The sequence below is a fragment of the Rissa tridactyla genome, chromosome Z (assembly GCF_028500815.1).
Source record: "Rissa tridactyla isolate bRisTri1 chromosome Z, bRisTri1.patW.cur.20221130, whole genome shotgun sequence".
Classification (NCBI taxonomy): Eukaryota; Metazoa; Chordata; class Aves; order Charadriiformes; family Laridae; genus Rissa; species Rissa tridactyla.
In genome coordinates, this window is record NC_071497.1 from 46801940 (window position 1) to 46824088 (window position 22149).

Below are 22149 nucleotides of genomic sequence, written 5' to 3' on the forward strand. Positions count from 1 at the left end.
CTTTTTCAGAACAACAAAATAAATGAGAACTTAAATCCTCTCAAATCAGGTATTAAGTTTGCACATGATCCCACAAGCATACTAAGAAGGATTTTAATATTGCTTTTCCTACAGATAATGGCTTTAAGGCTAGTTCTGTAAAATTTAAATTTTTTATTTTCATAACACAAAGGCACTAATCAGACATGCTTAATGTATGTAAAGGCAGTTTACATTCAGATAATAATAAAAAAAAATAATCAACTGAACTGAAGCTCTTTAACAACTGTACAAGTTAGGGACAAGACTACTAAAAGGATTGGAAAAGTCTGTCCTTTAAAAAAAACTTGCTAAAAATCCCAAGCTGAAAAAAATATATGATATTTCTAGAAAGTATACATTGCTCAATAATTATTTCCATTAGAGTGTGAAGGTTGTAAATGGCTGGCAAACCTAACTAACCACTGATGTGACAGTGAAGGATTAGTTCCAAGTACATAGTTCACAGCCTCTTGATATAGTAGATACGTTTACTCATTTAAACAAGTTTTCTTGTATTTTCTGCATATTTGTGTGGGACTATTAATGTCAGAAAACAAATCATTTAACAAACCATGAGCAGAGAGGAACTGAGTGGGATGCAGGCTTCATTTAATTTTATAGAAATTCACCTCTACTCTCATTCACAAAGTTATTTTCCTATTCTTCTTTTAACCCTCAACTGTTCTTTGCTAAGTCTCGATGCATTCCTTGCAAGCAGCTCATGAAAAATATAACCATAACATTCTTGCCTTCTTTAAAAGTAGAGATCCTAGGGATGTCTTTTAAGATGGTGTGGATGTAAACTTTGTCCTTGTTTATCCGTTCTCCCTTTTTATAACTCATTTTATCGCAACTGAAGTTTGGCCTATGAACTTTCTGGGGAAAAGCTGGTGATTCTTCCAGAAGACATCTGCCTTATTGCAGGTGCTATAAAGCAATGAAAAAAGAAAAGGAACTCTGCCTCAGCAACTCCACCTCACTATCACCCCGGAAGGCAAGATGGTGTTTGCTTTCTTTCACCCTCTGTACTACTGTCATTCAAACAGGTTTTAAAATCTGTCTAATGAAATGGTAGAGATACGTAGGGGAGAAGAGCTGAAGCAGCCACTGATTAACACTGCTCTGCAGCCACGCTTCCCACAATGTAGCTGCCATTAGTTAATTTATTTCTACTACTGTCTGTGGAGAAGCCTGCTCTCATCTCCCAGACCAGCCCACTCTGCTGCTTGGTGGGACTTAATGAACTGGACTGGTGTAAAATAGCCTGCTTCCTGCAGGAAGCATTTTCAGCAAAGTCAAAAAAAAAAATAATTAAATCCACAGGGTCTCACTTGGTCAAAATGGTTCAAGCCATATGGTTAGGCCAGATGTGAATCTTCTACTACAAGGAAGCATTTGTTATTCAGTATACCCGTAACAGGAATCTACGCACACTATCACTCCCATGCAAACATAGTTTATCTTTTCCAAGACTCCTGAAAAGATACTAAGCCTCCATAAATTGTGTAATCCTATAAGCCAAACCTCCTGAGGAGAGTGCCTGTTGAAAAATAGTATGTCTTCTTCAAGCTACATTTAAAAAGAGCTCTCTTTGAACATTCAGAAGTTGCAATTAGACTCAAGATGTATGCGTGGTTATTGCCTTGTCCATTACTTCTGCACTAGAGCTCTCGTCTTTTGAGTGCCTGCTGTGCTTACAGTCCCATTGCAACACCACTTCTTGCAGCTGCTTCTGATGAAGCTTCTGGAGATGACTACCCCATCTCAGCATGCTCTTTGCAGCTGACACATCTGAGCTATCAATTTAATTTTACATTAAATCACAGAGACATAAAATAGAAAATCGCACTGAATGACCTAGTTTTATTGTTTCTCCACAACTTGCAACCGCTACAGCCACAGTACTCCTTCACTTCAGTCCTTCACTTCAGTTCACACTGTTTTTCTCTCTATAAACTCTTTGCCCAACTGCTGCAGGTCACATTTCGTGAAGCTGGACTTCTGCCCATCTCCCTCACCTCTGGATCTTGCTGCTGGAGAGGGTGGGCGAATGGCTATTACTAAGTTGTTCTTTATTCCTACAGAACAAAATTAGCTTAGTGCCACTAGTCTGCTCTGCAAGAAGCAGCTGTGACCTCCAGAAGAAAACTCTATCCCAGGTTTTTCTTATAATAAGGCACTGTAACTCTGTAACTCAAAATAACCAGAAAGACAGACAGGTATTTATTTGTACAATGCAGATTTAATTAGAAATGGTACCATAGACTTAGAAAAATAAAGGTCTGCAGCAAAGAGTAGAAATATCCAGGGTGTATCTCTTCTTTCAGAAAGCTGAAATTATACTGGTCTATGCCATGTTCTTTTGTCATTCTTTTTCTTGGCACCACAGAGTGATGCCTCAGTACAAGCTAATGCAGTGCTACATGCAAACTACATGCTGCTGTATGTAGTGTTGGTTGTGCTTTCTAAATTATACATATCAATAGCTGTGCTATTAAAATATAAACAGTAGACTATCTTTTTCTGTCATACTATGCTGAATGCTAGCATAAATGATGGATCATTAAAGAAGTGCAACTGATAATGTTGTATCTTCTTTTTCCTTTCTATACAATTGCTGTTCAAAGTTGGTGAAAGTAGTTTTCTTGTAATTCTTTGAAAAATTTTAACAACTTTTTTGGGATGCCCTCCCAGAAAGAAGCAGTTAAGACATCCATTCACACATTAGATTCTTCCAGCTCAACTGCTATCAGAATGATTTTCTGACCCAAGCTGAATATGGTCTCCCTTCATTTTCCAAAATTGGATTCAGGTGACTCCATGGCTTTCAGTTTATTTTTCCTTCATTTCAAAACATTTATGCTGAAGTTTCAGGAGTAGCCATGAATCCAGGTGCTTTGGTTCTTCTCTCTATCTCTCTGAGAAACAGAATTTGAGACCTATAAGTTTGGTAGCAGCTGTTGCTCCAGGCAAGGCCACCAAAGACAGTCATTTTGGGATCTTTGCAGAGGTACGAAGTGCTCAAAAGCCTGCCATTGAAAACATAGGTCCCAGTGCAGCAGAAACTCCAGTAGCGAAGTTTCAATGTCTGGAATAATAAACACCCTACATGCAGACATTAGACACAGGACATAAGCCAATGCCAAATGTGATGCAGCAATGCTGCTTGTACGCTTCTGCAAGCTCTAATAATAGGTAGTTGTTTCCTTTATTCGTGCAAATTCCCTTTCCTCCTGCGAAAAATGACTCACACTTACGATACACAGTTTTGAACAGGTTATGTAAAGTGCTTGTAATACACTAAGCAAAAGAGCCGCAAGACATGTAATAATGAGAAACAGTGTCTAATTGTGTATGTGTGTGGCAGCCTTCAGACTACAAGTAGAGAATTTGGTAATCTAGTAGCAGGTTTCCACAACAAGTGCAGTATATATATCTGCTTTGTTTTCTGGTGTGCTTTTCTTCTATGCTCTTAATGTGCTTTGACAGACCTGTCTGTGCCCCATTCTTGCCACCATTGTAGTATTAAGCATCAGGATGCCACTGAAATCTGTTTTGGCAGGAAGCAGATTTAGGGACTACTGTGTGATTGATGGCATTGCAATGCAAAAGCTGCACATGTGCAGATTTAATTAATTCAGATAAAAATGCTACCAACATTTGTTTAGCTGAGCTGAACAAAATCATAAAGAAACTACTGGAAGAAACTAAAGTCCCAGAAATGCAACTGATTACTTGTTAGCCTGGAAAGCTTTATCATGGATGAAGTCAGAGATGCTCTCCTGGAGAAAGTTTGTTTTTATACAAGTGAGCTAAACTTTAAAATAATGAAAAACAGTCATTACTACAGATGTTTGGAATACATGTATGGCTCTTGTAAATAATCTGCATAGATTCAGGGTATGTTTGGAACATATCGCTACTGCACAGCAAAGATACTAGAGGTCAGATATAAACTTTCCATTACAAACAAGATTCCTTTTTCCCCGAGGATGAACAAGCAAGTAATCCCTTTGGAAACTCCCCCAAGGCCAAACTATGCTAAAGAGTTACAGCAGGCCAAAATACACTGGTGCATATACACAGCGAAAGGACATGCACATTTTGAGGATTGCCCATTTTCACCAGTGAATGATTCAGATGCTTTTACTTAGCATAGAGCTACAAACTAATTTATCACAGCTAACTAGTCCTCAGAGATGAGATGCACTAGATGAGAACATGGAGCTCAGCAGTGCACACCCTGATAGTATGAACAGCATGCAAAAAGCAGAATTACAGAATTAAGAGACAACAACAGAATAGGGAGCAGATTAAGGAGTCTCTAGTTCCCACTCATTCTCCACCTGCTGCAGCAAGTCAGTCCCACATCACCAGGTACAACTGCAGCTGTACGTCCTTTCTACACCAGTTAGTCCAGTCCAGCTGCTACTCCAAGCAGAATCTACATCATCCGTTCCAGACCCTTCGGAAGTAAGGGGGAGTGAAACACGAGGAAAAGAATGTGAAGGTTTTCTGCATGCCCCAGCAGAAAATTGTTTTTCTTCAAACAGCCATTAGAAATAATTTGTTTTCTGATGGAAACAGGTTTTAGTAACCCATCATATATATCATCTCTATATCAATGGGACAGACTGTATTGGCTAAGGTAAGCCATTCCATTTACACTAGATAAAAACACCTTTATCTCCAAAACAAAAATACCTTTTTTTTTTTTTTACACTTGCATAAACCAGATCAATTAAAAAAAAAAATCAAGTATTTGCAATTGTGTTCTCTAGTTTCCCCCAGGTTTCTCTTATGAGACAATTCACATTTCTTAATAAGGGATATTTACATTTCCAGATCAAGCAACTAAAACACTGCTTAATATATATTGATTAGTTAGGCTTATTCCTCATTGGATCTGGGACAAGAAAAATGCTTCTAAAGCCAAGATATTTATTTAATTTTCTCTTATGGGTCATTGGATTTTACATCACCAAGCAGACATTTTCCATGCATCGCTTCTCCCGTTTGTATATAATTTATATATACATATGATTAAAGTTACACAGACATAATCTTTGCATGCTATTATGAAAGATGAATGGACACAAGATACAGTTAAGCAGAAGGCTATTTTGCTTTTTAGATCAGATTGGGGATTGCTCCCTCTCATCCCCCACCCCATGAAGGAAAATATGACCTTTCAGCAGGGCAGTATCAGTGCATCCCTTATCTCTTTTATTTTGGGCATTACAGACATTCCAGCAAGCATGAGAGTATCATGTACTTTTTGCCACAAAGTGACTGCAGATCTTGAATCAGCAAGTCCTTTTGCAATTGCTGGGAGAGGATGAAGAGGCACATTGGCATTTTGCTCTGCAAGAAGATAAAGAGCCCAAGGAAGATTTTAAAGTTAAGACCAAACCACACAGCTTATGACAGCATTACTGTTATTGAGTCCTCATGTGGAACCAGTGGGTCCCACAACAGGGATGATGGCACGATTACATTAACTCTTCCTTGACTAATCTCTCTGCTTTGCAACGGTGACCTTTACCTGGGGTGAGGTTGAGACTGAAACTGTCAACACACTTCAGGATGATTATCTCCCAGAATTATCACTAGAAACCCCTTGAATTACCCACATGAAACTTGACATCACAAAACTTTTCTGTGTTTCCAGACTACGTGCTAGTTACTCATTCTCCTTACAGCTATGCTCCATTGAAACCCTCCATGCCCACACCTCATGACACAACTTCTTTGGCTATCGGACCTTTTCAGGGAGCACATCACTGGTAAAACTATTCCAGGTCAAAGATATACACCAGTACCACGGGTCTCATGCCACACAGTCCTTCATAAACTTACTCAGTCCCATCTTAACAACAGTTATACAGCTGCCCTTGTGCTACACATTAGAGGTCAAAGTAGAACAGGCTAAAAACCAGAATTGCCACAATTCAAGACAAGGTACTGTCCTTTGCTTTTCTAAGCTGAACAGCACACGCTTCTTCACCTTTATTATGTTGTGGTTTTATTTAAAAAAAAAGTGGAAGTGAAGCCTCTGAGCAATGAGAATGGGTTAGCAAGCACGGTCCAACCTCAGAACTACGTTAAGTATCTTGCCTAAGTTTTTCCGCTGACATCAAGGGCAGTGGTAGATGGGAACAGGAACTGCCCAAGTAGCTGAAAAAGCACTAGCTGAGGAAACGAGCTCTTCCCCGGCCCAGATTTCTGGAGGAAGTGGCACAGAAAGTCACAGGACAGAACTGCAAGTATTTTCCAGCCAAACAAAGTGCAACAACGCGTGACTGGAGAACTGTAAATGCAATACCTGTATAAAAGAGTGAAGAAAAGTGATGTGGGCAATAAAAGATAGGCGGGTCTTAACTATAAACAAGACTTGAATAGAGCAAGATCTCCTTGTGAAAGTTACCTAAAAATATGTAATTAAGTGGGAAATGGCACAAAATGCCTCTGTCAAACACAGGTCCTGCCAGGCTCACCCTGTAATTTTCTAGACATAGTATCTGGAGGAGGTGAGAATTAACACAAAGGGCAAGGTTTGTAAGGAATTTGTCTTAAGAGGAGAGATACGTTGTTAAGAGTGAAAGCATCAGGCAAAGACATGCTACCAGTAAGCCCTGCATGGGTAAATTGTGGGGTCAAAATTTATTAATCTTTTTATTAACATTATCAAAAAAAGCAGGAGCATAATGGTAATATTTGCTGATAACACTAAACTATGGAGCATATGCAACACAGGATCCTGAACACAGAAAAACTGAGGGTGTAAGTGTAAGAAAAGGAATTGAACTGGCATAAAATACAAGTACAGACAACTGGTGGTTCACGGAAAAGGGCAGAATTTAGAGATGATAGTCACTGTGACCTCCCAACATGATGTAGTTGTGAATTCTAGGCTTTGCCAGAGATGTATTTCCAGTAAATACCCAGGAGAATTCGTGCCATGACAGAAGTCTCTACAAGGCTTCCTCTGGAATATTGTGAATTTTGAGTTGAACAGAACAGAGAAGAGCATTTAGAATGACTGGTGGGAATGGAAACTCACCTGTGGCAGGACTACCAGGATTTGTCTTGTCTAGTCTAGCAATATAAAACAGCTAAAGTGTCCACTTCAGGCACTGAACTTCCTTTCTTTCTTCTACTAAATGTCAAGAACAATTTAGACTTCAGTTTTTTGAAGCCATAAACTAGGAGACTGAACACAACCTCTATCTAAATACAAAAAAAAACATTTTCTCAAATATTATTTCCTTTAATTTCTAAGAAAATTATCTGGAATGTTAAGGTCATCCAGACACTGAAAAGGTAATTGCTAAGAATTAGGTGGGAACTCTTAGATGCGAAAAGAACTTATTATTGTCCTTGACTTGACCAGCAGTGCTGTAAGCAACACTCAGAAATGAAACCCCCTAACCCATAACATGTACTGTAGAATCATGTGGATCTCTGTGCTAATTACAGAAATAAAAGAAAAAATCACCACTTCTTTGAGGTGATCTCTCAAGAAAGTGATCAAATCCGTCACCTAACAATTTGGTTGTGTAAATATGTATAGAAAAATGCGCATTTATAGCTCTCTTTAGTTATCAACAGTGCTAGGTGGACCTAAATGATGCTGGTCCCAGACAATTCCCAGACAGAAAAACAAAACCAAAACCAGTATCAGCTACTGTTCCAACACCTAAATAGCCCTATGCTGCTAGCATCAATGCGTGCTCCAACATTAAATATGTCCTCTCTTAAAACAATATTTCTGTTTTAAAAAACAAAGCAAACAAGAAGTATACTGTCTGACAAAGCACTGGGGGGGTGGTATTAGCATAGGTTTTTTAGTGCAGACATATCAGATAAACATTCAAAGCATTTGGGAACTTACTGCACTAAATTTCTGACAACAGCGTTTATGCCCAGAGGTGTATCTGTTGCTAAGAGCAAAGAATTTCCATCAATCTAGCAGGAGTGTACACTTTGAAGCTGTACTGAAAAAGCTTTCAATAGTAGGCTCTGCAGTAGGTAGACATGTCTTATGATTTCACAGAAGAAATAAAGTACCCCCCCCCAAAAAAAAAAAAATAAATCAATGGAACATGTTTTGTTTGTTCTTGTATTTCGCCAGTTCTGAAATATATTTCACTTATAGCAGGTCTGAATTACCAATATGAAGGGAAAAAACACGCAATGAAAAATGTTGTAAGTCTTACTTACCTTTTTATATGTTTTCTCTTCATTTGGCTTTCCAGCAGTAACATCCCCATTTTCAGTAACAGACGACATCTAACAACAGAAGCTTAAGTTATAAAAAAAGTAGTTGCTTTAGAAAAGCGAGTCTTCAGAAAACATCATACTATTTGTTATCCATTTCTTGCTAAATACAAACTTCTTAGAGGACAATAAGCCACCAAGATCAGTGACGTATCTAGGATATTCCTAGAAGGATTTTCCAGGCAGACTAAAAGGACAGCACTGCCCCAGGAATACGTCAAGCATATGACTGATTCTATGCAACCCTTTATTTCTTTTTCCTGACATCAGTATGCAGGTCTGCAGGAAGACATTGCAGCGAAATCTCGCTCCACAGCAGACTGCACGAGATGATCTTGAAAGGTAAGATGATGAACTATGAAACTTGTGTGCCAGATTCTCGGTGGCATGTCTCAGAGGTCCAAGGCTGAATTGACATGCTTTATCTCCTCAAAGGAGGACTTAGATACTTGACATTGTATCTTACCATGGCTGTAAAGCAACACTAGATCAAGAATAAACCACTAAATTAGAGACCACTTGGGTCAGACACTTAAGCATGGCTGCCAGAGTGAATAAAACAAAAAGCTACAAGGACACGTTTCGAAATCATTCTAGATTTTGCCAACACTTTCACAATGGAAGTATACGTACCCTTATGAACAACAGGACAAGTCATCTGGAGCTGAGAGTGAAGATCAAGGCATTCATCGGTGGTGTTAATGTTTTCCACAACCTATTAAAAGAAAAAAAAAAAAATCTATTACCACTATGCCATCACAAATTTACATCTCGCTGAATAGCTTTAGATTTCCTATTTCTATTATTCTTCAGCCCAAGCAAGATAACAAATAAACTTATTTTTGAAGTTTTCCATAATGGAAGATATTATTAGCATAATTTCTGTGAGTAGTCTTGTTGATGTGAGCTATTTCATAGTTAAAAATGGTTTGACTAAACATTTGAGAAATATTTACATAATCAGATATTCTTTGATACCTCTTTAGAATCAGCTCTCCCTCCCATCTTCCATATCTGTTTTTAGCCACATCAGTAAAGCTATTCTTCAATTTAATTTCTCAACCATACCGGAAGAAAAAAAAAAAACAAAAAATCAAACCCAACAATCTAACAATCTTGTTTGTCTTTAATCAGTAGAAATAGCATCTTGTACATAACTAAAAATTGATTTAAAAAAAAAATAGTAATTCCCAGGCCTCATTCACTGAATTTAATTTCCCAGTAATCTGAAAAGTATACATAACAGCACTAAGAAACCTTTTCATAAAAGGCTTCAAAACAATAGTTTCCTCCTCTTCAGAGAACCAGAGTATTAACTGCACCTCAGACCAAAAAAAAAGGGACAACAAATAGAAATCTGCATTTTCTACGAACAAAACAATTCCTCCTTAGAAAAAAACTCTTCTAATATTACATACCAGTATTTTCCTAGTGCAGCTAGGTGCATCTCCTCATTGTAGCCTTCATGCAATTAATGTACCTTAATCAATAATTCCCTTACTTGGATGTGCGTTAGCATCATCCTACACATCAAACTCCTACTTAAAGGCAACAACTCGGTTTTGATAGCTTTTAAAACTGAGTGTAGTTTACCTAGCTTACCTATATTCATACATTTAATATTAATTAATAATGATCCATACTTGTAACTCTATCAGTATATGAACACAGGTATCAAGAACTTGTGTTAGAAAAGCTTTTATAGGAAAATAAATGTCATTTTGATCACCAGTAGGAGGAAGACTGTTTAATCAACCGATCCCTGGGTAAAACCACCAAAACCCCCCAATTGTTGTTCTCCACACACCCCCAAGACTATTGATACAGTAAGATATTCTACTACTTCCAAAACTTCCTAAAATATGATCACACATACTCAACAAAAGCGATCTATGAATGCAACATGGGAACTTACTTTCAGTAAGAAGTTGGCTGGAGAAGATCCTCAAGCCAGACACAGAAGAAAACCTTGTTTGTTCCCAGCATAGTCAGACAAATTATTCAAGAACACTTCATTCATGTGAAAATACACCCTTGTAATAGTGCCAAGGATAGGAAAACAGATAATGAGATCTCAATTCCAGCAACTACCAAGTACAAGTACAGGGTGCCTTCTCATGTGCTTTATATCAAGCATAGCAAGAGCTACTGTCTCAGTTCTGCTGAGGTTTAACAGTGCAAAGACAGGTCACAACTTAGTCTTGGACCCACTTCCAAGCTAAGCTACAGCTACTTATTTTTTTATTACAATAGCAGGAAGCTACCATAACAGAAGCATTGGATCTCTGCATGTGTCTGACAAAGGGCAGGTTCACAATAAAGTAGGACTCGGGGGTGGGGATGGTAGAGGAGGAAAACATTTAGTCTCAAAAATACCGTAGGTATTCAGTGAAAGACTGGTCTATAAAGATCTCCTGTTTAGCTTCTTAGATGCTGTGCATTCTACCAGATGACAAGAAAAACATTAAAGTCCAGTAGAAATTTAAAGTGTATTTTTCCCAAAAGTTCTTGAAGAGTCAACATTTTGGTCATGAGTCTTTCTTGCAGCAAAAACTAGCGTGACCTGTTCCATTCCTGAGATACAAGTCTACAACTTTCAATTACAACTTTCTGCTCAGAACACCTCCTTGTCCTAAATGCAGACTTAAAAGAATCACATCTACTCAATACATGCTTTAACCTTTAAAGGCAAAATCTACGTTTCAGTTTCACACACTGGAATTGTTGAATCGTGCACTCCTTAACTAACACAAACTGCAATTTCCATGATTCTGGGGAAAAAGTGCTATATGCATTTTCCTCTAAAACTACAGGGGTGCCTTTTTAATATCTCTACCTAGCCAGAAGCCCGCTATGTCAGTGCCACCCGGCCCACCATACAGCTGGAGTTTAGAGAACGGAGGGGACAGACAACAAATGCAAGTTTCCTACTCACCTTCTCTTTTTTGTTCTTGATTTTTAAATTTCATTTTCCTTATATAACACAAACTCACCTTTTACTGACAGCACAAGGCATTAATTTTGCCAGATTATAAGTAACTATCTGCTTTTACACAACCTTAATTGCTTAGGCCCAGCTCACAGAACAGGTACTGGTACTAATAGCTGAATGGCCTTTTAGCTCAAATTCAAGTGAACTTTAGAAATCCCACCAACTTCAATGAAAGCCAACATCCATGACAAACACTATCATTAGGTTCCTACAGGCCTCATGCGTTAATTCATCCAACTAAAGATTAGTTCTGATTTCTTTCCACTATCAGGAAAACAATATTTGTTTGAAGAATGCATTTCTTAATATAATTTAGGTAATTTCTTAAAAGCAGTGACAAAATGTGCTATTTAGAAATCACATTCCAAATGCAAGCCATGTGTCTTCTCACTACAACTGCCGACTGATAGTTAAAATTGCATTTTTTTCCCCTCGATTTTGTGAGAGGTATCTCCCCAGTTCTAGTGCATGGAGGCTTCTAGAGTGGGTAGTACATTAAGAAAGAGAAACCTCATCTAAAAGAAGATATATTGCTATCTTTTCACCTGGCATAATTATCATTTTAAATATGAGAAATAAAAAACAAACAAAAGGCAAACCAAAATGACACTTAAAATTTTCCAGTGGGCACAGGGAGAATAACAGAAGTTAAAGAATACAAGAAGTAATTATGCCTGTCTAAGATCGACAATACACAAATAAAATAGATGGGTGCATATTTTTAATCTTTCTGTCTGAAACACAAAACTGGATTTTCAGGAAATACCCAGTTTGGTTTTTTTTTTTTTTTTTTGGTGTGTGTGTGTGTGAATGTATTGGGATGGAATACACCATTTTGGAATTAATCCAGAAATTCAGTTCTCATACCTGTTCATTTCAGATAACCTATTTATTACAGACAGGCACTTCCTAATCCTTAAACAGTTGTCTTTGGCAAGCAGGTTGAGGGAGGTCGTCCTCCCCCTCTACTCTGCCTTGGAGGCCGCACCTTGGAGTACTGTGTCCAGTTCTGGGCTCCCTGGTTCAAGAAGGACAGGGAACTGCTGGAGAGGGTGCAGCAAAGGGCTACCAAGATGATCAGGGGACTAGAACACCTCTCTTATGAAGAAAGGCTGAGGGATTTGGGTCTCTTCAGTATGGAAAAAAGACGGCTGAGGGGAGATTTATCAACACTTATAAATACACAAAGGGTGGGTGTCAGGAGGATGGGGCCAGGCTCTTTTCAGTGGTGCCCAGCAACAGGACAAGAGGTAACGGGCACAAACTTGAGCGTAGGAAGTTCCACCTAAACAGGAGGAGGAACTTTTTTTACTTTGAGGGTGGCAGAGCACTGGAACAGGCTGCCCAGAGAGGTGGTGGAGTCTCCAACTCTGGAGACATTCCAAACCCGCCTGGACGCGTTCTTGTGCAGTCCGCTCTAGGTGACCCTGCTCTGGCAGGAGGGTTGGACTAGATGATCTCCAGAGGTCTCTTCCAACCCTACCATTCTGTGATTCTGCCTTCCTCCAGGAAGACATGCAACCCCCAGAATGGGGCAGCTGACTCCTCAGAGAAGCACATAGAATCTCATATTAAATTCATACCAAGGATCCCAAGTCAGTGCCAGACAAAAAATGGAGATGATCAGAATAATAATTTTATCTGTCCTAAGAACTGGTATTGAAAATTTCCAGACTGCATTCTTGATGATGGCAGTTTGTCAGCACAACAAGCAAAGATGTTGCCAGGAAATTCTAATTCTATAAATAGCATTTATAGTGTATTCTGTTAAAAAGAGTCATCAAGTTAAATCCTTAGTAGCCCTTGTCACTACTTGGTTATGACTTTAAAGCTGCATCTTTCAATTCAACTATGAAAATCAAAGCTGCTTCATTTACTGCAAAACTCACTTTTACTGGTGAGATTTACCCAGTTACACTTTTCCTTGTGGTAGCTGTGAAAGTAGCTTGACAAGCCAGTTCCTCAGTTCACTAAAAGGACTTGCAGATCTATACGGCAACTTGCTTCCACCAAACCACTTGGAGGACAGAGTCATACACTGCCAGATTTCAGCTCCAGTGTAAAGATGGAGATCTTTGTTACACCTTCGTGACACGGGAAGGTGAAAAAAATCTAAACAAAAAATGTTCCACAGCAGAAAAAGCCATCAACACATATTCATACTTGTCCTCTTGTGATCCCCAACCCCACCCCAGGTGCCCCAAAACCATTTGTAGTAACCTTGGAGCTACAACGGAGTAGCTCCAAGATCAAAAGCCACCAATAATGCTAACTCCTCTGCTTCCTTGGGATGATGAAGACTGGAGCTCACACCTTCTCGGGCACTGAATGAACTTCTCTTGCAAATAATACATTTATGAAGTCTCCCTCCCATCTGGATTCTCTGGCCACGATTAGTGCATCAGCACCCATTTTCCCAGTTAGTTATCGTCTCGTCTTGTCTATGTTTCTATGAAACTTGATGGTACTCTAGACCACTGTCAAGTTTAGTTGACAAGTTTAGGTCAACCAGAACGGACAATAGCTTTCCTCTTCCCTCTCCAGTAGAATTAGAGCCGTAGGATTATTTATATAAGATTATTTGCAAAAGATAGGGCTTGGGACACACAAAACATCCTCCGAACACACATCCAAATTGCATACATACATCTTGTTTCCATATGAAATCAAGTTAAAAATACCAGCATACTTCTGGGGTGTCCCTGGGAACAGAAAGTGAAGAAGGGACCTCCCAGGTTTTTTGCACTGCCCTGTTTTCAGAGCACTCCGGAGGCAGCTGAATTGTTATCATGTGAAAAGTGTGACCTAAATTGCTTTTACTACATTTTAGCTTCCTTACAGAGCTTTTCTTTACACTTTAAAACAACACCAACTATAATTTTCATTATTTAATTGCCTTCATTCTGAGGCAACCAGACAATGCAGAGCGGTGTTTAAGAACATGCAAGCATTGCTAGTCAGTGTGCCAATAAGCAGATGTAAACAAGTGAAAGGAAGCACAATTTGGTGTCCTGCACAGAGCTGGAAAAGAGGCAATACATGAAACATCCCACTGCTTTCCCAACAGTCATCACAAGTTAACCCCCTTTTCCAAAAACCTTATGTCATTTAATGTCAGTGAACGTTCTTTGTACATGAGTGTCTGGACAGTTACATAACCCTCAAGTAAAAATTTGGCCATTCAGTTATAAAAAAAATACATACACAATTTAGCTATTTCTTTTTTTATTTTCCTCCTCTTTCTTTTCTTTTTTTTTTTTTTAATAATATCCCAGACACTAGTCTATGGAACAGATTCACTTCCCTATAGTAGAAGTCATGCAGCCATCTAAGATCAAACATACCTGTATGCCCCCATACCTGAAACATCCAAGGAGTAAAAGCCAGTATATATTTTTAAACCAATATATCCTGAGAATGAAGTCAATGTTTACATATTGCAATACACTGGACACTCATTAGAAATTCTGAAAAAGCTTCAAATTTGAAAAATGTTGTTTTCCTCCCTGAATTTTCAAATTCAGAACTTTGACCCTAGGTCTTTAATCTACCTGATTCCTGTAATGCCTGTTAGTCTATCCAACCTCTACTGTCAACTGCTGTGACTTCCGCTGTTCCCAGAAGCACTGAAGGATTTTTTATGTCCTTCCAGACACCAACTGTGAAAGCAGAGCAAACTTTTTACTGCATTGTAGATAACACTGATTTATCCTGCTAAAAGAAAAAGAAAGAAGAAAAAAGAAAAATTAATCTTTTCTGACTATATGGCAGAAAAAAAGAAATTGTATGAATTGTAAAGGAGAGGTAGAAAAGAGTGAAGAAAAAAAAAGAATAGTTAGGTCTGCTACCTTGGCAAATTCCCGGCCCCCCCTAACTGGTTATGGAGGTTTTAAGAGTCAGTGAAAGTGAAACCTGCTGGGTAAAATTTGTGATAATAATGTAATGGTTGTTGCATAAGTGAAAACTAGAAGAGGCTGGTCTTGCTAATTAATGCTGCTAATTAACTAACTGAGGTCTCTGAAATTAACAGCATATTGTCCAAACACTGTCTGCTTCCAGAGACTAATAAGACCTGATCATTTCAAATTTATGGCAAGGAATGGTATGCACAGAGGCTCTTGCTTATACTTACTGCTAGAACAACCAAGGCCAGCCCACCTTTTTTACTCGCCCTGTTGGAGGGTCGGAAGCGGGAGAGTGTAGAGGGGTCCCACCTGCAGGGAGGAGCGGACAGGACAGGTGACCCAAAACCAACCCACAGGGTGTTCCATCCCTTTTGCATCATGCTTAGTATAAAAACTGAGGGATCAAAAGGTCAGTTCTTTCTTCAATGGCCAGTGTCCGAGGAGGACTCTGTTCATCTGCCTTTGATCCCAAGCCGTGCATTCCTGAATCCAGATCCAGAATCCAGTTCCCATCTGTCACTGAGTCCAGTCTGGAACTTACCCTGTGCCTGCTGGTGATGTGATCCTCATCCTGGGAGCTTGGTATGGTTTTGTATATATTTCATTATTTTCTTTTATTTTATTATTAATATTTTGTTAAAGTAGCTTACTTTTTTTTCTGAACTCACAAGCCTCTTTCTCTGTCTCCCTCGTCTCCGTGGAGAGAGAGGTTGGGGAGAGCATTGTCATTCATTTCAGTGGCAAGTCCAGCCCAAACCATGACATATGCTAAGTCAAACAAAAAAAAAGAATTATTCCTAAGACAACCCTGCTCGTGTTGTCCAGTTTCAAGTCCTGATTAGCCTGTAAATGTAATTAATTTTTTAATTTTGCCTCAAAATTAAGAGATGGAGATCACAGGCAGTACACAAAGTTATGAAATTCACATCTAAAATAAAACGGAAAAAAAAAATCCTTCTTCTCCTGGTTTTCATGATAACATCAGGACAGCACAAGAGCTACAGAGAAAGCAGCAAGCAAAAAGCATCACAAAACTGCCATTCAGACTGCTAGCCTAGTCCAAGTCATCTCAGCTGTTCACACCACCTTTATTTACCTAGCTTAATAACACACGTTAGTTTCAGTGCCCTGCCAGATGTTTTAGGCTCTCAGTAACTAATCCAAGTACAATGCTAAGACTCTGATACTGTTCGATTTCTACAGTGACCCCGTTTCCCAGAATACGGCACATTATTTTTTTTCTTAAAGTGGTAATAGGAGTACCAATTTTTTTTTGTTTGCAGGCTGAATTTGAAAAGTAATTTATAACTGTTATTTATATTATAAACTATATACATTTATATTGTAATGCTTTGATTTACTACAAGAAGTATCAGATCACCTAACCTCCTCTTTGAGCTTTCAGAAAGGGAAAACAAATTAAAAGGTAGAACTTCAGCAAATATCACCTCCATCAGAGTTTACAAATACTTGGAATACAGCTTGATTACCTGGGAGATCTGACAACTTACAGGAGTCCTGCCATCTTCCATTTAAAGTGGTACTCCTAGTGCATTAACCTGTTCTCTGAGGTGAAACAGACTACAACTGTAATACCCAGAGTCACAGAAACAGCCACAAGAACAGCACAAGTTATAGCTTTGTTTTTTCACATTCTTTGTTTTGAAAATAAGCTGCTGTGATTTTTCAGGTGGAAACTTGCTTACAACAATGGAAATCAAACCAAATTTAGTAAAGGAATTGAAGTTTGGAAGTCCTTGGAAACATAGCATACTGTGCTCCTCCAACAAAACACATCCCTTTCCATTTGTCACTTCTGTATTTTTTAAATTCTTCATCTCCCAGATAACTTGAAAGCCCTCTGGGAAGAGATAGTTTGTTGTTGGGTTTTTTTTTTTATTCCCTCCATGAATTTCCAAATTCAGAGCTTTATTCTTAGGAGTCTCAAATCTTACTCCTCTATTGCCTATTAGCCTATTTAACCTCTGCTGTCAACTGCTGTGTTTTCTGTTCTTCCCAGACACACCAAAGGATCTCTTATGTCTTTCCAAACACCAACTGTAAAAGCAGAGCAAATTCTCCACTGCATAGTAGGTGGTGCTTATGTATTAAGAACTATGGGACTTTTCCAAATCACTGATCCTAGATCAGCAATCAGAAAGAACAAACATTTTATCCCTGACATAACTGACGTCATATTGTGTATTTTGCAGAAACTGCTAACAGGCCCTCCTTTTATGAAGTGAAATGGCCTCATTAATTTCTCATTATTTTGTAACAGACTGAAAGCATATGAAGTAGAAAGGCGTATTTGTACATAGTCAAAGAAGACTTCCCAATTCCTACTTATGTTTTCATAATTGAGATTTTATGTACCAACAATGGTAGCTTTTAGAAGACTAGCAATCTTTCTAAAAAGCCAATCTGAGTTACAAATGAATAAAAATTGTCAAGATGGGGTTTTCTTTGAAACAAGTGAAAGAAGGAAACCCCTGCACACTACATACAACTGTATGCAATAGAAGAAAATAGAAGTTATGGTAGTATCACAGTGAAGGGCACTGGTAGAAGACATTGCAGAGTCCAGAATCAGAGCTCTGCTCCATTACTTTGTCAACTTTGATATGGCAATGGTCGTAACGTTACTAACACATACCAGACATTGCAATTTGAGATAACACCACCGCATAATGCATGCTGTCCAACACAATACTGCAGCATGTTGGGACAAATGATTGATTAAGAAAGCAAAAAGCACAATCAGAGGGAAAATTCTTCTACATTTGCCTTTGGCAGTACATGCAAAACTGAATGACAGGGATCACATAACATGCTGGTCATGATTTTTGGAAGGAAAGAGAGGCAAGCTGCATCACTGACATTAGGTAAGTAGGTAAGATCCAAGGGGAATAAATTCTCATACAAGGGGAAAAGAAGGTCAGTGGAACTGTTACTTATTTTCTAAAGGAATGACACAAACTGAGGTGCAAACAATCCCACCTTGCTGTGCAGGAGATGTACACAAAAGAGGAATTTGGTCAAACCAACAACTTTACTGATCTGAAACTCCAGAAAGAATCATACAAAAAATGGAAAATATTTGAAATGGATAAGGCTAAGTATAAAAAGCATTGAGTGAACATGCAAGATCAAAACTAAAAAAGCACAGAAGAAACTACTATGATAAGAAATGTGTATGAAACAAGAACTTCACAATAGTTGTAATGATCTGAGACTTATCTTTTCTCTACGCATCCACCTTTTTCCACCTTACCAAAATGTCAGCCATACTATATTTTTCTTCACCAACTCAGAACTGCTATGCAAACTTAACTTTCCAACAGAAGCACGTAGTGAAGACAGATAATAGAAATTATTTGCTTAGAAGAACATTCCAAAAAAGATTGAGTGGACAACACACAAAAGCTGTGGTTAAAATAATTCACATGCACTGAAACAGATGGCATAATTTGTTCATCAGCTCTCCACAGGCAACTTGTAAGTGAAACGCCACTGGAAATTATTCAGCTAATCAGCATATTAGCATATAATTATTCACAAAGTTTACAGAAGGATATGCTGTGGAAACACTGAGGTCAGTGCTGGAGTGGATTATCATGATATTCAAGTTCTCTACGCTTTCTTACCTAGGGTCCTGCAAGTATAACTTCTGTGCATACAGCTTTTACTGAATGCTAGCTAAGTTAAGCTTTTCAGCAGCCAGGTTATCTAAGAAATTAATCTTTAAAATACCATCTTCCTCCATCTGAGAACCCTTCTATACAGCTGCAAAAAGATAGATGAAGAGTGGAACAGACTACCTTGAAGGATGTGACAGGCAATACTGGAGATTTTTTGACCGATTAGACTACTGTTTTAAATGTAGTTGGTACTGTCTTGAACAAAGGGAAAGGTCTGGATACCCTCTCATGATTCCTCCTGGTTTCCATAGTATCACCATCTATCACTCAGGCTGAATATCTGCAACAATTTCAGGTGATCCAAGCTGGGCTGCTATGGTCCTGCCTTCCAAGCATGCATTCACTAGCATCCTTATTGTGGCGCCAGTGCTCCTCAGGCCCCAGGAGAATTCACCTAGACAATTAAACAAACAAAAAAGTAACCTACTGAAGAATAATAACCATAATGTAACTCCTCACAACAGCAAGCACCACTTTTACACGGACTCCCCTGAGATCAAGAAGAAACTTGGAAGGGAATGAGGAGGCGATGCAACTTGTCAGACGTTTGGCCCATGCTAAATGAGAGATCAATTGTCTCAGTTGTTTCAATCCCTCACACACTTCCGCATAACCTCAGAGCTGTAAATCCGCTTGTGACAAAGCCAGGAAGCAAGACTGAGAGACAGATGGAAAGACGTGTTGGCATCAGTGCCCAGTGGTCTGGGCAACAGCACCAGAACTAAGCTCAAGACTATCTTGGAGGGAAATATCTACAGTAACACACAGGTAAGGTTAGGTTCCTAAATGTATATTTAAACAGCAACTTGTTTTTCAGGGGCCTAACTTGTGTGAAAAATAAGGTCCCTCAAGAATGGATACAGAAGACTGAAGTAAGCACCAAATTTGAAAGTCATGTCTAATGTACTCAATAATAAAATCTATCATGACTAATTAAAAAAACACACTATTTTCCCTCTGCAAAGTTAAAACTGCAATTAGTAGAAGTTTTCCTTGGATCTCTCCAACTTAATTTTAGTTAGAATTTAACAAAAAGCTCACTTCATTCTTGAAATTGATTTTAAAGAACCTATCGTACCATTCTCAGCACAGAACAACACTTACATCACCAAAATTCCTTTGATTAGATTAAGAGCTCTCAGTTTCCTATACAGCAAAAGTTTCTCAGACACCCTTCCCAAATCACTTGCAAAGCTATGGAAAGGGAGACCATTATCCCATTTTATGAAATGCCCTCCCAAGCACATAAGCTGGAATCTTCCTGGTTTAAACGAGCTTTCTAACATGTTTCTTCTTAAACTACAGAGACAGCTTCAAGGGAGAAAAGAATAATTTCAGAAGCTACGTCTGACAAGAGGAGTTCAAAAAATAAGAGAAATACAATAAAATAAAATTCTGAAACCAATTAAGGAAAGAACTGTTCAGCCTGTAAGGAAATAGCTGCTATTTCTCACAGCTGCTGTCTAGTTGTCATCAAACGGAGACAGACATTTTACAGCCACTAGAGTAGAACTGCACCCCTAAGCGCACCAAGAGAACTGCTAGTATTTTTAAAAAAAATTATTACATTCTCTGGCCATGTGGATGCTTAAAAGTAAAGGTACTACTGCCCTTATAATGGGCCATATATTTCTGTTCTCCAAATCAGTCTTTGATGGGTAGACCCGAATGAGCAACTGACTGCTTTTTTGCCCAACAGCAGCGTGACAGTATGCTGTATTTCGTGCTCATCTGAAACTATGAATATACTTGTAGTGTACTTTAAGAAACAAAATCACATCAACATAGACACCTATCCTACTGACATTAAGGAACATGAGGTATATCTTGGGAAGAAATATGTTACAACTCTTAAGATATGGAAACCTAGCCACAGAATTTTTAAATGGTGATATAGAAGTTTTCAAATTAACATTTTCAAGTAGTTATTTACAGCCAAACGATATAAGCAAATTGTTTTACAATAGTCTTTCACTTGCCAAACCAAATTGAAAAACCTGTCCCTGAATATTTTTGGCAGTAAGAAAGTAAAACGAAAACATTACTAAATATTTCTGCCAGTTCCAAAACACTCCATTGTTTTTTAGGTGTGGTTTACATGCCACATTAACTGCACCAATATGAACATTTTTTTATAAAAACCCCACAAGTTCGTAAACAATATATAAGCACTGCTGTAGTCTTCCTCCCCAGGAAGTTCTCTGCAAACAGCAAGCTGTTTGGGGTTTTTTTTTTTTTTTTTTTTTTACATAACCTAGATAGAAATATTATGGGAAAATACAAAATCCTAAGCTAGCACTATAAGCAAAGGATACATCTGCACATAAATTAGGTTTTCGATTAAAAAAAAAAAAGAAAAGAAGACACTGAACACAATGAGAATGGGACTTACAACAAAAAGGAGACAGTTCTCCACCAGCACCAAGACCAAGCAGTGCCACAGCACTTTCTAACAGAACCATACACAGCCTGACACCACTGAATTTTAAAGAGAACAGATCAGAACCTGTCAGCTCTTCCAAGGAAAATAAGTGCTAGTTTTCCCACAAATGAAAGAAGCCTCTGAATTCTTGAGAGGCCTGAATAAGAATCTCCTTCCTTCATACAGAAGCCCTCTGAAACACCATCTACACCTCTCAGTGCATTATTATAACTGGTTTAGAAGCATCATTATGACTAGGTTAGAGAAGGCATACAGTATTATCTGTAAGTCAGTTAATGGCCTACACCATGGTTTTTCAAAAGGTAAAAATACATCTTTCAGCACTTAGAAAGAAAAAAAAGTATTAATCACACTTTTTGCCTAATGCATACCATTTTATGAATCATTAAGTATAAAGAGAACAAAATTCCAAGACAAAAATATAGTCACTGGCTATGAATATCATATAGTTCCATAAACTAAAGTGATAAAAAAAAGAAGCAATTAAATCAATACATTCTCACAGAAACAGAGTGTTCTTATGATTTAAACAATACAATGTGATACTCCACTTTCTGGTATGCCTTACCTGACACTAATCAGTTGGAATGCTTGATTAAGTAAGTGAAATACCTTTTTCAGCCTATGATTTTACCAGTCATTGGGTTGTTATTTTTTTAGTCTGAGGTGACTTAAATCAGTATGCTGAACAGCACATACACTTAAATGTATTTATAGAAAATTGCCTTTCAAAGGTTGCTGTTACCAGTGTGCACTCACTACCCCCTGAACCTCTCTGTTTTGTGTCTTGTTCCTAGGAACAAGCAG

At 38.3% G+C, this 22149-nt stretch overlaps 1 protein-coding gene across 8 annotated transcripts in view; it reads right to left on the bottom strand.

Moving 5' to 3' along the window:
• The window catches only part of PIP5K1B (phosphatidylinositol-4-phosphate 5-kinase type 1 beta), a 114492-nt gene that overhangs the window by 71330 nt on the left and 21013 nt on the right, over positions 1-22149 (bottom strand). For 3 of the 8 annotated variants that reach the window (XM_054185721.1, XM_054185718.1, XM_054185720.1), the window contains 2 exons: positions 8935-9016; positions 8245-8313 (listed from right to left, as the gene is read on the bottom strand). In XM_054185721.1, coding sequence (XP_054041696.1) covers positions 8245-8313 — 69 coding nt within the window. In that variant the 5' untranslated portion in view covers positions 8935-9016. Of the gene's footprint in view, positions 1-8244; positions 8314-8934; positions 9017-9279; positions 9301-13182; positions 13395-15451; positions 15508-22149 lie in introns of those variants that run through there. The other 5 variants (XM_054185725.1, XM_054185717.1, XM_054185719.1 and 2 more) reach the window with 4 other exon arrangements.